Source organism: Macaca nemestrina, chromosome 6, assembly GCF_043159975.1.
Source record: "Macaca nemestrina isolate mMacNem1 chromosome 6, mMacNem.hap1, whole genome shotgun sequence".
In the NCBI taxonomy this organism is placed as follows: domain Eukaryota; kingdom Metazoa; phylum Chordata; class Mammalia; order Primates; family Cercopithecidae; genus Macaca; species Macaca nemestrina.
The window spans coordinates 115705654-115719289 of record NC_092130.1 but is presented as its reverse complement, the minus strand read 5'-3'; the positions used below and the strand labels follow the sequence as shown (position 1 = coordinate 115719289).

At 37.5% G+C, this 13636-nt stretch overlaps 1 protein-coding gene across 11 annotated transcripts in view; it reads right to left on the bottom strand.

Annotated features, from left to right (window-relative positions):
* LOC105499433 (phosphodiesterase 4D) overlaps positions 1–13636 on the bottom strand; it is a 1582997-nt gene that overhangs the window by 812818 nt on the left and 756543 nt on the right. Inside the window, exon 1 of one of the 11 annotated variants that reach the window (XM_071097866.1) lies at positions 3724–5658. The exons of 9 other annotated variants lie outside the window; for them this stretch is intronic. In XM_071097866.1, the coding sequence (XP_070953967.1) occupies positions 3724–3986 (263 nt within the window). In that variant the 5' untranslated portion in view covers positions 3987–5658. Of the gene's footprint in view, positions 1–3723; positions 5659–13636 lie in introns of those variants that run through there. One more of the 11 variants, XM_011771987.3, reaches the window with a different exon arrangement.

The window sequence follows — 13636 nt, the reverse complement described above, 5'->3', positions numbered from 1 at the left end:
CAGGATGTTTACTTAGGAAAAGATAAGTCCTTTTTTTTTTTTTTTTTTTTTTTTTTGAAACAGAGTCTCACTGTCACCCAGGCTGGAGTGCAGTGGCACAATCACGGGTCACTGTAACCTCCGCCTCCTAAGTTCAAGTGATTCTTGTGCCTCAACCTCCTGTGGAGCTGGGATTACAGACACACATCACCATGCCTGGCTAATTTTTTGTATTTTTAGTAGAGACGGAGTTTCACCATGTTGCCCAGGCTGGTCTCAAACTCCTGAGCTCAGGGACTCCACCCTCTTCAGCCTCCCAAAGTGCTAGGATTATAGGCATGAGCCACCATGCCTGGCAAAAGAAGTCTTTTTTCTTTTTTTTTGAAATGGAGTCTCACACTCTCTCCCAGTCTGGAGTGCAGTGGAATGATCTCGGCTCACTGCAAGCCTCCGCCTCTCGGGTTCACACCATTCTCCTGCCTCAGTCTCCTGAGTAGCTGCGAATACAGGCGCCTGCCACCACACCTGGCTAATTTTTTGTATTTTTAGTAGAGACAGGGTTTCACAATGTTAGCCAGGATGGTCTCGATCTCCTGACCTTATAATCCACCCGCCTTGGCCTCCCAAAGTGCTGAGATCACAGGCATGAGCCACCACGCCTGGCCAAGAAGTCTTTTTTAAGAGCATGAGAACACTAAAATACTGATTAATGAATTTGTTTAGCAGACATTTATTAAGCATCCACCATTGACCAGCCATCATGCCAAGCATGAGTATACCAAGATGAATGAACAGGGCCCTGGTTCTCTGGTGGGTTACTCCAAGCCACTTGCCTTAAGGGCTTCATAATGGAAGGGAGCAAAAATTCAAGCTGTAGGATTCCCAAAGCAGATCTTGGATCCATGGATGATAGTTACAGGGAAGAAGACCTCAACCGTTTAGAAGCAAGGTCTTTCCAATCAACAGCCCTGTCAAACAACAGAAGTGCTTCTGTGTAATCTTCATCAAGGAGGTTTGACAAAAGGTTCAAGAACTTGTTATTACAAGATGTTATTCTATAAATTCAACTATGGCATACAGGGTAAATCAGATAGCCCTTAACATACTATCTAGGCCTGCCTCATAAAAGCTCACACATGCCATCCTCTTTCATGGTCTTTCTCCTGATTCATCTGAGCCTGGCAACCTTGGGAATCACATGTTGCAAATAATGGAACCACAGGATGGTAGAATTCCAGGTCCCTGAGGCACCTACTGGCTAGGGCAGGCTGCCTCTCCACAAAAAGCAGAAGCAAGAAATAAAAATTCACTATGTCAATCCAATTAGATTTGGAGAATATTCTGTAGAACAGCAAGATTATCTTAGCTAAAACAGATGTCTTCCAATATTACTGATTTATTCTACCGTGGTATAAATTATTGGAAATCAACAAATGGTTCTTGCTCAACTTTCTAATAATTAGGTACAGAATAAACATGTTAGACTCAGTAGGCATTAAATGTATGCATAGCGAATGCAGGGGAATACTGGGAGCAGGAAACCAATACTGTGAGGCAGAACATTGTTGTAGCAACAAATTAGATACAAATATATTTATATTTATGTCAGAACAATTTGAAACATATTTTCAAAATTCTCCATAGTGCTTAGTACAAACTGTGAAAGCAAAAATGAGATTTTTTGTCAAAAGATGCCTGTGGATATTATGAACGTCCTGGGGCTCATTCAATCAATATGGAAAACTTGAGATCCTCTTTCCAACTCCCTTGCCTGATGGTTTTAGTCCATAGGGGAAACTGTTTCCTTCTGAGTTACTGAAAATCAATACCATGATTTTTATTTCTGGTTTCCATTGCTCTCTTTATGCCTTTCTTACTGGGCTGTGTGACCTGATACACTAAAATGAAATGTTGATAGAAATTGTACTCTTGAAGTTTTTCCAAACAGCACCAGAAAAGGAAGTGCCAGAAATGTCAGAAAAAAGCCTATTTTCATGGGATTTCCTGCCTTCCTTACACCCAACATGTCTAAATAGTTCAGATAACCTCCAGCTGAACTCTAGGTTGCTCCACTCAGACTGAAATCAAACAGCTGAGTTGAGGGCCACTCATTCAGCAATAGGTGCAATTTAGGAACTGCAGTGATAAAGCAGTGCAACCAAAAGGGACACTGGACACAGAAATTCTGGTCCTGGCTCCGTAGAAACTCAAGCCAGCTCTCCTGCTCTGGCACCCAATGCCTGGCCTTGAGCCAACCTTCTCCTTCAGTGCATCTCCCAGTGTTTATCCATGCCTTTCTTTAATTCACTGCTTGTTGCTCACAATTTTTTCCAAAGGAAAAAAAAAATAATAATAAAATCTTCCTCAAAGAGAATTCATCATTTCCCAATAATTTCTTTAAGACAGAAAAAGTCAATGTTTGTCTCACTCCTCTTATGGCCATTATATCTACCAAACTCAGAAATGACATCTAGATGTTAAAATCTTGGGAGACAATAAGAACACTTCCCAATCAGAGATCCAGCTACCTAAAACTAAATTTTTGAGGCTGGACATGTCTTTGGGTGTGACATACCATTTATTTCCTTTGTCATTGACTTTCATCTATAACATTAATGCATTCCTGAGCACGGTCTTGTCACTAGTTTAGATTTTAATTCCTTTTACTTTTTGCTGCTTTCCTCCTAAAAGCCTTGTTTCTGCTTTTTTTTTTTTTTTTTTTTTTTCCTATTGTTAACATACATACTCTTCGGTTGTTATGGCAAAACTGTATAAAAAGTATTTAGTCATAGTTTCTCAACTAACACATTCTTTTTTGTTATGCTGTTTTCTTTATCATAATTTATACTCATCAAAATGTAGATGTAGTGCATAGAATCAGACTCATTGCTCAGAGCTTGGAATGGCCTCTGCTTAGGTAGAAACTCCAAATAAACTCACACGATGGTCTGTTTTAATATTTGGGTTTTTCTTTTTTTTTTTTCTTTTTCAAGAGCAGGAAAAAATCAAGAATCCTCCAGAAAAATACATGGAAGCATATGCATGAAACAAATTCACCCATTATAAAGAAGATAAAAATATTCACAAAGAAAATAAAAAGATTGGCAAAATATTCTAACAATCCAAATTCAGAGAACACAACAGTACTACCGAGTACCAGCCGGCAACTTTCTGCATAGAATTCCTAATCCCTTTCTTCTTTCCTTTGGAAAGGCATGTTTAAGATTATAAACACTGTATATCAGAGTCAGGAGTGAGGAAGGGCTTTATGAAGACACACCATTACACACACACTATACGTGTCTCTGTTCAAGTGAGGATCATGCAGAAAAGAGAGCAAGCTATGATCCTCCTCCCCTCATTTCTGGTCCTTTCTTTCCTCAGCTGTTGGGGAACCTGGTAGGGAAATTAGTTTAAGAAATCAAAGAAACGCCACCACATAAGTATGGGAGTAAAACTGCATTCTTATTTGACATCTGGCATCCAATTTTCTTGTAGGAACTTGCAATAGGAATTGAACTTTGAGAACCACCCACCTCAACCACTCCTAGTACCAGTCTCCAGGATTCTTGCCCTGACTTGGACATTTGTGGGATTTATGGTTAAGGGAGATTACTTGGCGAGAAATCCCAGGTGAGGAATGATGATGGTCCTCCCTCCCTATCCCCAAAATTAAAGGCGCGAGGAGCTGGAATCCCCGAAGGGAAACGGCCACCATTTCTGCGTGGTCTGCGCAAACCTTACCATGTATGTGCCACCGTGAAACGCCGCTGTTTGGGGATGTTGCTGCTGAGAAGCATTCTGCGCAGGAGCCTGGGGGAATTTCTCGGAGAGATCACTGGAGAGAGCTTGGGAGAAACCGATTTCCTCGCTGTCTTGGACTTCTCATGCTGCAACAGGTTTTCTCGCAAGGATTTCACAAGGTCCTCGTTCAGCCACGGGTTTGGACAATGCGGATTATCCACTTCAGGTACTGTTAAGGTGTCCGGGCTTGTCTGCTGAGCCATTTTCCTGGTCAACTTTGTACAGTTGGCAAGAATCCAGGGCAACGTGGTTCCCTCGCTCACGGTCCGGGAAATGTCCAGGGAAGCAGGTCGGAGCCTGCTGCTGTTAGTGCATTCAGTCGCCTGCCTCAGTCTCTCTCTAGAGCTGGGGCTGGGTGCAGAGGAGGCGAGCGCACTCCTCCGCGGAAGCGTATTAAACGTCACCCCTCCTCTCCCAAGCCCCTGCCAAAGATCACTGACAAGCTCGCATAGCAAATGAACATGGAGGGAAAGCACCGCGCTCGCACAGCTTTGTCCGTGCTACAAAGCAGCCTGTTAAACTATTGGAACTAATGCGCCGCAGCTGCTCGAGTGACTTCTGCTGCTTATGTACATAAAAAGTCCTGGGGGGAGGGCTTAACCATCAGATGCCTGCTGCTGGGTTGTTTGGCTCGTCTTTCCATTTGCTTATTCCTGAATCCAAAGGAAAGAAAAACTTTGAACTTGACCTTCCTCTCCCGCAGGGCTATTTATCTCCCTACAGTCCACGTTCATAAAAGAAAATTGCCAATCTTTTGTTTTTTTCTCTCTCTCTTTTTAATGAGGGAAGAATAAACAAGCACTAGCTACACAAGAAGTGCTTCCCTGCTTACTAAGCTCAATCTGATGAACCACATAAAACAAATCCCATGAGAATAAAATTTGCTTTTTCTCCCTCTGTCTCTAGTTAGAACCCAAACAAACAAAAGGTTTCAAAATACTACACATGGAACGCTTTACAGGTTGCAGTTGTGTTCTACAACCTTATTAATTACGGCCCTTGCAAAGAACCAACACTATTTAGACCCACAAATGATATATGTTCTCTCTTTGCATTTAAACTAATGCCCCTCCAGAAGGACAGATTGTCTTCATAAGAGTAGTTAAAAATGATTTTAAAGTTTCAATTACTATTTGTGATATATACAATTTTATGTATTCAACTATAAGAGGGTGGAATACATCTAGCTTTTCGTGATTTCCTTTACTGCCTTTTAATGTAAGATTTTTATGTGTGATGAATAGAGCTTCAACAGACTTATTCAGAGAGGGCTTAAAAGAAATTATTTTGCAACTGGAAAAAAAGTAAAAATGTTGTAACAAGAAAGTATGAGGTAAAGCCTGTTAAATATCATTTATGTGGACACTAGAAGTGCAGACATTAAACAGCATTGGAAAGAAATTCAAACTTTTGCGTAGGGAAGTTCCGAGTAGCTTAGCGATGCTAGAGACCATGCGGGATTGAAATAGAATCACATTTTTCAGGGTCTAAGAATATTTTATGTTTTTTAAAAACACAATAACTTAGGGAGCTACAAAATGCATCCAGAAAAAAAAATGGAGACTAGAATGATTCTTTTTGTTTCCTATGATTACTATTAGGTCAATTTTTAAAAGTTTCTCCTGTCACCCTGCCCCCTGGTTGCTCCACTGTAAGTTTCAATTCCTTGCTTTTTAAATGTTTACAGAAAAACATACTCTGAGGTCCTACTCACAGAAGCACAGGGTCAACCACTTGGTCCATCTTTCCCGTTAGTGTGCTCACAACAATTCAATGACACATGTGTGCTATGACTTCATCAAAAAACGTTAGACAAATATTTGAATTTGAAGAATCAGGGTATGATTATTCTTATTCTCATAATTTTTACCAATATAAAAGTTTTCATCACTTTGCATTATTAAGTGGCAAAATATGTGTGTACGTGTGTGTGTATTATCTATATATATACCATATTTCTATAAAGTGGGCTGAGGGACTGACAATGGCCTTAGAAGTTGTGCAAAACAGGTGTGCAATGCTTGCCCTCAAGGAGCTTGTAACTTAATGGAAACGATTGGATAATGCTTAGAAAAAGATACCAGAACAACTGGAAAGTGAAATAATCAGATATAGAAAAGTACAATGAAAATGAAATGCATATGTGATGAGGAAATTCTGGGTAAAGTAAAGCTTAAGAAGGGAAGGTTCAGAAATTGATGGAAAGAAGGGAAAGAAAAAAAGTGCACTTTAGGAGGAAAAACTAGAATGTACAAGCACAATTAAAAATGAATTTGTGCATGTTTTTAGTTTTGTGGAAAACAAAACAACAACAACAAAATTAAAGGCTCAACAGTCTGTAGATACAAAGCCTGTTCAGGTTCAAAGAAATAAAAAATTCAGTTGATATAGGATAAGTGAGAAAAACTAATATGTATTAAACTGAAATGGCAAAAAAAAAATTGTTTTAGAAAACATCTCCAGTTTCTGAAGACTCAGTTCCATTCAACAAACATTTATGGGCATTTATTTTTTGCCAGGCACTATAATGGGTGCTCTAGGGTATTTAAAGATTAGCTTGGCCAGGTGTGGTAGCTCACACCTGTAATCCCATCACTTTAGGAGGCCAAGGCAGGAAGATCACTTGAGTTCAGGAATTCAAGAATAGCCTGGGTAACATAGCAAGACCCCATCTCTATAAAACATTAAAAAATAGCTGAGTGTGGTGGCATGCGTCTGTAGGCCCAGCGCTACTCAGAAGGCTGAGGTGGGAGGATTGCTTAAGGCTGGGAAGTTGAGGCAGCAGTGAGCCATGATCATGCCACTGCACTCAAGATTGGGTGACAGAGTGAGACCCAGCCTCTAAATAAATAAATAAATAGATAAGCTTGATACTATAGCTCTATATCTGCCCTCGGGGAGCTTATAGTCTAATATGATAAATGACAAGTGCAAAATGATTGACATGGAAACGTGTAGCCCAAGTATCCAGATGAGATCTTGGAGGCTGGAGATATTTAAATGTCTGGCTCTAAGTAGAGAAAAGTGACTCTAGTGACTGAGTAAAGGAAGAGATGATTCTAAGAATGATATGGTCAATAATTGGGAAATTCATTGAGTTCAAGGGATTCTGGGTTCTAGTTCTCACTTTCAGTGACCTTGTAGAAGAACTTAGGAAGAGTAAACTATTTACATGCTGATCTTCTCATAAATAGTATGCCATGTAGAATGTTCAGAGAGTCTGGGCACTTTGTTAATGATCACAATTAAGCTAAATAGTAGATATAACAATATTCTATTCAAAATGCACTGATCATTATGGCTAAACATGGACAAAAGCATTCTGCAGATCTCCCATTGCTTTGGTGTATGTTAAAGGATTTCAGTGTATTTGGTTGGTGCAAAAGTAATTATGGTTTTTGCCATTAAAAGTAATGAAGCAGGACTGGGAGTTTCTTTACCGGTCCCCATATCCATTATTATTATTGATTCAATTCTCTAACACTTCCCATTACCCTCCTGAATCTGCCAAATGATATACGATATGCATTCTGCTTTTTAAAAAATACAAAATTAATTTTGTTTTGAGAATTCTTGGCCAGTCCTTGAAATAACTTGAAAAAGCCTGCAGTGTTTCAAAGTCATGCTTGAAAATTGCTGCCTTAGGAAACACAAATTGTAAGGTTCCGAAGATAACCAAAGGTGGGTGAGGTTTGGACAGACTGGAAACGTTTTCTTACGTTAAGGCAGAGGGTCAGAGGACTTTCTTCCAACAGGAGCACTCCACAGCTTGGGTTTTTCACAAAATCTCTTTAAAATGAGCTGCCAGGAACTTGCCTGAAAAACACTGTACTGTAAGTGACAGCCAAATAAGGCCTCAGGTTTTAACAAGTGGAAATTTGAAAGTGGGTGAAATGTTTTGATAAAGTCACCCACGCCTAGAACAACAGATAACATCTCTTAACTTCATAAAAGTTTTCCTAGACACCTCTTTGTGGATTTTCAATTTGTGGGTTTTTTTTTTTTTCATTTAGAATCCTTGAAAATGTTTTGTCTCATTAATCATTTGTAGGTGGTAACAAAGAAGATGAGATTTGCACAGGTTCTGAGACAAAAAGTGTGCCTTTGTCTAGGTAAGAATAAGCAAGGCTGGATTTCTCACAATGGAAAGGGAGCAATGATGTGGCTCATTCAAAAGAATGGAAGAAATGATTTATACTCAGCTATGGAAAACATTGTATGCTTCTCCAAACCATGTTCTAATTTGATAAAGAAGGGTTAAAAGGAGATTGCTTTCAAATTGCCCATAGGATATGGTCCATGGAAATGACCTGATAGTGGGAGAGGTTATATTGTCTACTGGATAAAAAGTTATGGGTTAATTTTAGAAATGAAAGGTTTATTTTGAATCCCAGAAGTACTACTTACTAGTTGTGTTACTTTACTTTTCAGTGGCTCAGTTCCATATCTGTGAAATAGGACAATAATAATGAGGATGATAATGATAGTAGCTATTGCATAAGAATGCTACAAGGATTAAATGTGTTAATCCCCATGATATAAAGTGTTCAGGAGAGTGCCTGGTACAGAATAACCACCCAGTAAATAAAAATCTACCACTATGTGATACAAGGAACTTATAGAAATTCACACTTAGTAGATATCAATTATGTACCAGGAATTTTGCATTTTATTTCCCTTAATCCTTGAAATCACACTTAAGGTGTTGTTTTTGCACTGTAATTTTAGAGACGAGGGCATAAGGAGGTTAAATAACTTGCCAAAGGTCATGGAGTTTACCAATGGCATAAATGGGATTTAAATCTATGTCTATGAGGTGCCAGAGCTTCTATTTTGACTCCACATTATACAAACCCAAAAGGAAAGCAGATCTAGTATTTAAAATTGATTATGATTATTTCTATGGAAAACAGTAGACACCTGAGTCCCCTGAGTTCTTGATCTAGTTAACACTAAATTTTGCCCTTGGCTACTTTCAGAATATACACCGTGTCGACCTGTAAAGCCTGCCAAGTCATGAAGTTCTTTCCGAGGCATGGTATTCAAGTAAGGGCAGCTGAAGGTGGAATTCCTGAGATGTTTTTTGTTTTTATGTTTTTTTTCTCATCTATGTACCTTTCCTCTTTGGATATGAAGAAAGTTTAATTAAACTCCATGATAGTTTTCCACTTAGCCACAAAATATGTTCTAAAATTATTTTATCTTAATTTTTATCATATTTTCATTATAAATTTTGATGATAAAATTATAGCATCCCCTTATCTAAAAGTACATCTGAAAACTGTAGAACATGGTTTTTCAAATTATCATCATAATGATCATTATCATCATCATTGACCTTTTATTAGGTACTGGGCTAGTAGGCAGAGATTTCCAAAAAAGTAAAGTACCTACTTTAGAAGGGAATATAAACAAAACTCTCCCAACAAAGAAAACAAATACTAAGAAGCAAAATAATAATAGAAACAATTGGTGCCTCCTGGGTTAAAAGTAGTGACCAATAATTTATCTAGACAGAGAATAACTCAAAAACAAGGCAGAGCTTGAATTAAGTCTTGAAAGAAGGTATATATGGAAGAATAATGATAGGTTTGGAAAGATCGGTAGTTTAGAGGAGGTAAGATGCTTTGGAGTTTTAGACTTTTTTACTATGGAAAAATCAGTAAAATTTACATGGTAGGTAGGTAAACAATATATAAGGAGATTTACATATGTTTAACCTGGTTTCAATATGTTCTATAATTTGCAAGAGGAAGATTCTAAAGATCTTATTTCAATATTTCCTATTCAATATGAATTTGTGTAGAAATGGAAAGAAAGTGAGTAATAAAGTAAGAATTAGAAGGATTTGTTTATTGGCTGTATATAAGCTTGTAAGTCAATAGAGAAGTCAAAAATTGATCGGATATTTCTTATACATTCCACCCAATTAAACATCAAAAGCCAGTAAACAGTTTTTTAAAAGAGTATCTAGATTTCATTGAACAAATCAACTATATGTCTTGATTCACATGAGAGCTATATTTTGAGCATATGATGTGCTCTTCTAAGACCAATTCATTTTAATAAAAGGATCAAATCTAGTTACATGGGTTTTTTTCCTAGATTAAAACTAAATGTTAGAGTGATCTCTGCTGAAATAGTAAGTAATTATTTCACTTGAAAGAAAAGTTAACATTTTATAGGGCACAACTTACAACAGCAATTTTTTTTTCTTTTTTCTTTTTTTTTTTTTTCTTGTTTTGAGACAGAGTCTGGCTTTGTTGTCTAGGTGGGAGTGCAGTGGTGCAATCTCAGCTCACTGCAACCTCCACCTTCTGGGTTCAAGCGATTCTCCTGCCTCAGCCTCTCAAGTAGCGAGTAGCTAGGATTACAGGCATCCACCACCACGCCAGGCTAATTTTCATGTTTTTAGTAGAGACAGGGTTTCACCACATGGGCCAGGCCTGTTTCAAACTTCTGACCTCAATTGATCCTCCCGCCTTGGCCTCCCAAAGTGCTGGGATTACAGGTGTGAGCCACTGTGCCTCGCTTATACCAGCAATTTTAACACAGCATGTTTATTGTATTTCGGAGAAAAGTTGCAATACAACTTAGGTAAGAACCTTCCCTTTCCTTGTGATATGGTCATGCTAAAAATTCTAATAATGAACAGAAATTACTTCTAATTATTTTGCTAAAAGGAAACCCCAGAATGCCCTCTCTAAATATTACTCTAACTTCAAAAAAGAAAATAAGTTTTGATGGCCACTGAATGTTTAACATATTGTAATACCCTATATTTCTGGGTTTTATTTCAGTGGGAGGAATAACCAAGCATTTTGTCTACAACTTGTCAACGACAACAAAAAATCCCACATCTCACCATATCTACACTAGATCATCCCTTAGCCTATCAAATTACTGAGAAAAAAATCACTAGATGTAAGTGCAAAACACTAGTGCACTAAGCATAAGCACTTTGCATTATTACGTGATTTGATCATTACAATCCTTCTAACAAGGTGGTTACTATTACCCACATTTTAAATTTGAGAAAACTGGCATACAAAAAAACAATTAAATAACTTCCTCAAAGTCATCCACACCAAATTATCTCTAATCCTCAAGGTCATAACCAAAAGATTTCCAAACTCCCCAAAATTGTTCATTGTATGACAAACATCAGACATTTAGTGCACAGAAGATCTTGGGTGGACCTTCAGAGTCCTTGTGCATGATAAAAGTTGACAAGAAGAAACAAATGTGTTATCTTTGTCCACGTAACAGACACGATAAGGAACAAAATCCAACATGTATCCTAAATTCAGAGGAATATAACACAATAGTGATCTATTCAAAACTCAACACCAAGGAACACATTTCCTTATCTTTCTCTTTCATTCGCTGTACCCACCCCCGACCGGCCCCCAAGAAAGGATTTTTTTAGAGTCTTTCTCAAATTAGTATAATATAACTGGATCACTTCCCTCTGATCCCCATACATAACATCTGTTTCAGTCATTCTGTTTTTTGAATATGGTTTCTATGAGACAGTGTATTTTACTGAACATGTCTGTAATTCACAGATTTTTAATTACAGTTGGACATTTTTTCTAAAGTTAAACATATCTAAATAATGATTTCTCATGAGCAAATCATATTTTCAGAAATAACATTTTTCATACCTAACTATAAGGAATCTTCTGAAACCTAGATGTTTCTGTGGGATGCTCTACAGAAGGCATTATAGAAACCAGAGTTGTATTCCCCATTTTATAATAAGTTAGTGAAGTCACCTTGAACAAGTTCATTAAACTTCTCTGGAACTCACTTTCCCAGTATAAAGTCATATAACTTTACTAAGGTTTAATAACTTTAAAAAAAATCTTATCCTAATTGAATTGGGAGTTTCAGTTGTCATTTAAGAAAAACAAATATCAAGTGCATCCTGAGCCAATATAGTCTCTTCCACTGGCATGTGGTGTTATTATATACCACAAATGCTTTTAGAAGAAAAATGGAAAACAAGATATTCAATATTTAGGAAATTGAAGATGGAAAACAAGAGAGTGCTGCAATAAATAGGTGCCTTGCTGATGGTTTTATGGCTCTGAAACTTGGGAAACTTTTTTCTCTAACTAGGTAAAACATTTGTTGATATCTGAGTCACAGTTTGGGAGACAGAGTGGGAGAGCAATGCCTAAGTTAATTTAGTATTTGAAATCAAAGCGTTGTTTTACTTCTAAAATAGTGAAACTACACAGATAGGTATATTCACTGTTATATAATAAGTCAGATTTTCTAAAACATCAAGGCTTAAGTTACCTTTTAGACAATTTCAGAGGAACCTCTCCACTCACATTTCACAATGCATATCTCACCAAAGATGAGTTTTGCCTAATTTTGATGAATGTTTCATGAGAGAAAAAAAAAAAAGCATTTTGTGATTTAAAAAATATACAGAGCTGGGTTGAATACAACCAAATGGGTTTCCTCTGAGTAAGATCTCTCCATCTTTTAATATGTTAATGTGATTTGTGAATGCAGACTTGCCTGGTTCAAAATCCACCTGCATCCTCCAGCATGTCCAGAGGTTAATGTTTCCAGGAACCCTTAACTCGACTTTCCACAAACATCTTTTGAACATAGCTGATAGATAATGCAAACCTTCCTGATTTTCTGGTGTGCATTCTTTTTTCCTTTTGTTGAACTGCAGCCAAACGGAATGCTTCCAGCAGAATGATGACTTAGTTCAGGTACTGGCTGCCCTGGTAATAGCCTCCATTAGAATCAGGTTATTGTTATGGTCCTGCTCTCAGGCTAATTTCACCCTCCTCTGCAATTGGTGTATCTCCAAATGTAAAAGACATAACCTTAGCAAAGGCTATGAGAGGGATGGGACCATGAATCTAAATGGCAGCATTGTGGACAGAAGCCTGTTGGGAGGCTGTAGACAAACTAATGGGACAGAAAAATATTGGACTAGATGGCACTGTTGGTGAGAAGATGCATAAAGGCAACTGAAGGCCAGACAGATGCTCTTCAAACGCTGATGGACCTACAAATCACCTAGAGACTATGCTAACATAAAGATTCTGATTCAGTACATCTGGGGTGAGGCTCGAGATCCTGAATTTCCAAAGCTCCCATGGAATGCTATTGCCGGTCCATAGATTGCTCCATGTGTATCTTGGCCTTAGAGTATGTAGAGATTGATGGCTAATGAATACAGCAAAAGAAGGCAATTAACTTGGACACAGGTGATCCTATTTCTTTATATTCAGGCATTTGTGAATGTTTAAATTTACTACTGATATTTTAATAAATCATGCAATTTCTAAAATAACTTTAATTATATAACAATATTACATAACAAAATCATAAACCATCTTTTTCAAAAGAGCATATACTCTCTAAAAGATTCCATTCTAGAAGCAAACTTTGCTATATTAAATCCAAACTTTTAAGATGAGACAAAAAAGGCTTGGAAGTTGAAATAAACTCTTTTGCAAGTGTGGTGAATATCTATGTCTGTTTATAAATTATAAATTAAAGGTAATAATTACATAATTGAAAGGTAAACTTTAAGACTTATAGACTGTTTCCTGAATATAATTTATTTAATCATTCTACAAGCATTTAATAAGACATTCTATGTGTTAGGTTCTGTGGGTCTAGTGAAGGCATGGTCTTTGTGTATCTAGGGATACAAGATTCATTCTTTGCTACACTCACAGTCTTCTGGGACTTTCAGTCTAGTCTACTGTGCAGTATGAAACATGAAAAGGACATTTACCATCAAGATTCACTACCACACTATTGACCTATTACCTAAAGAATTAAGAAATTATGCATCCGCCAACTCAATACA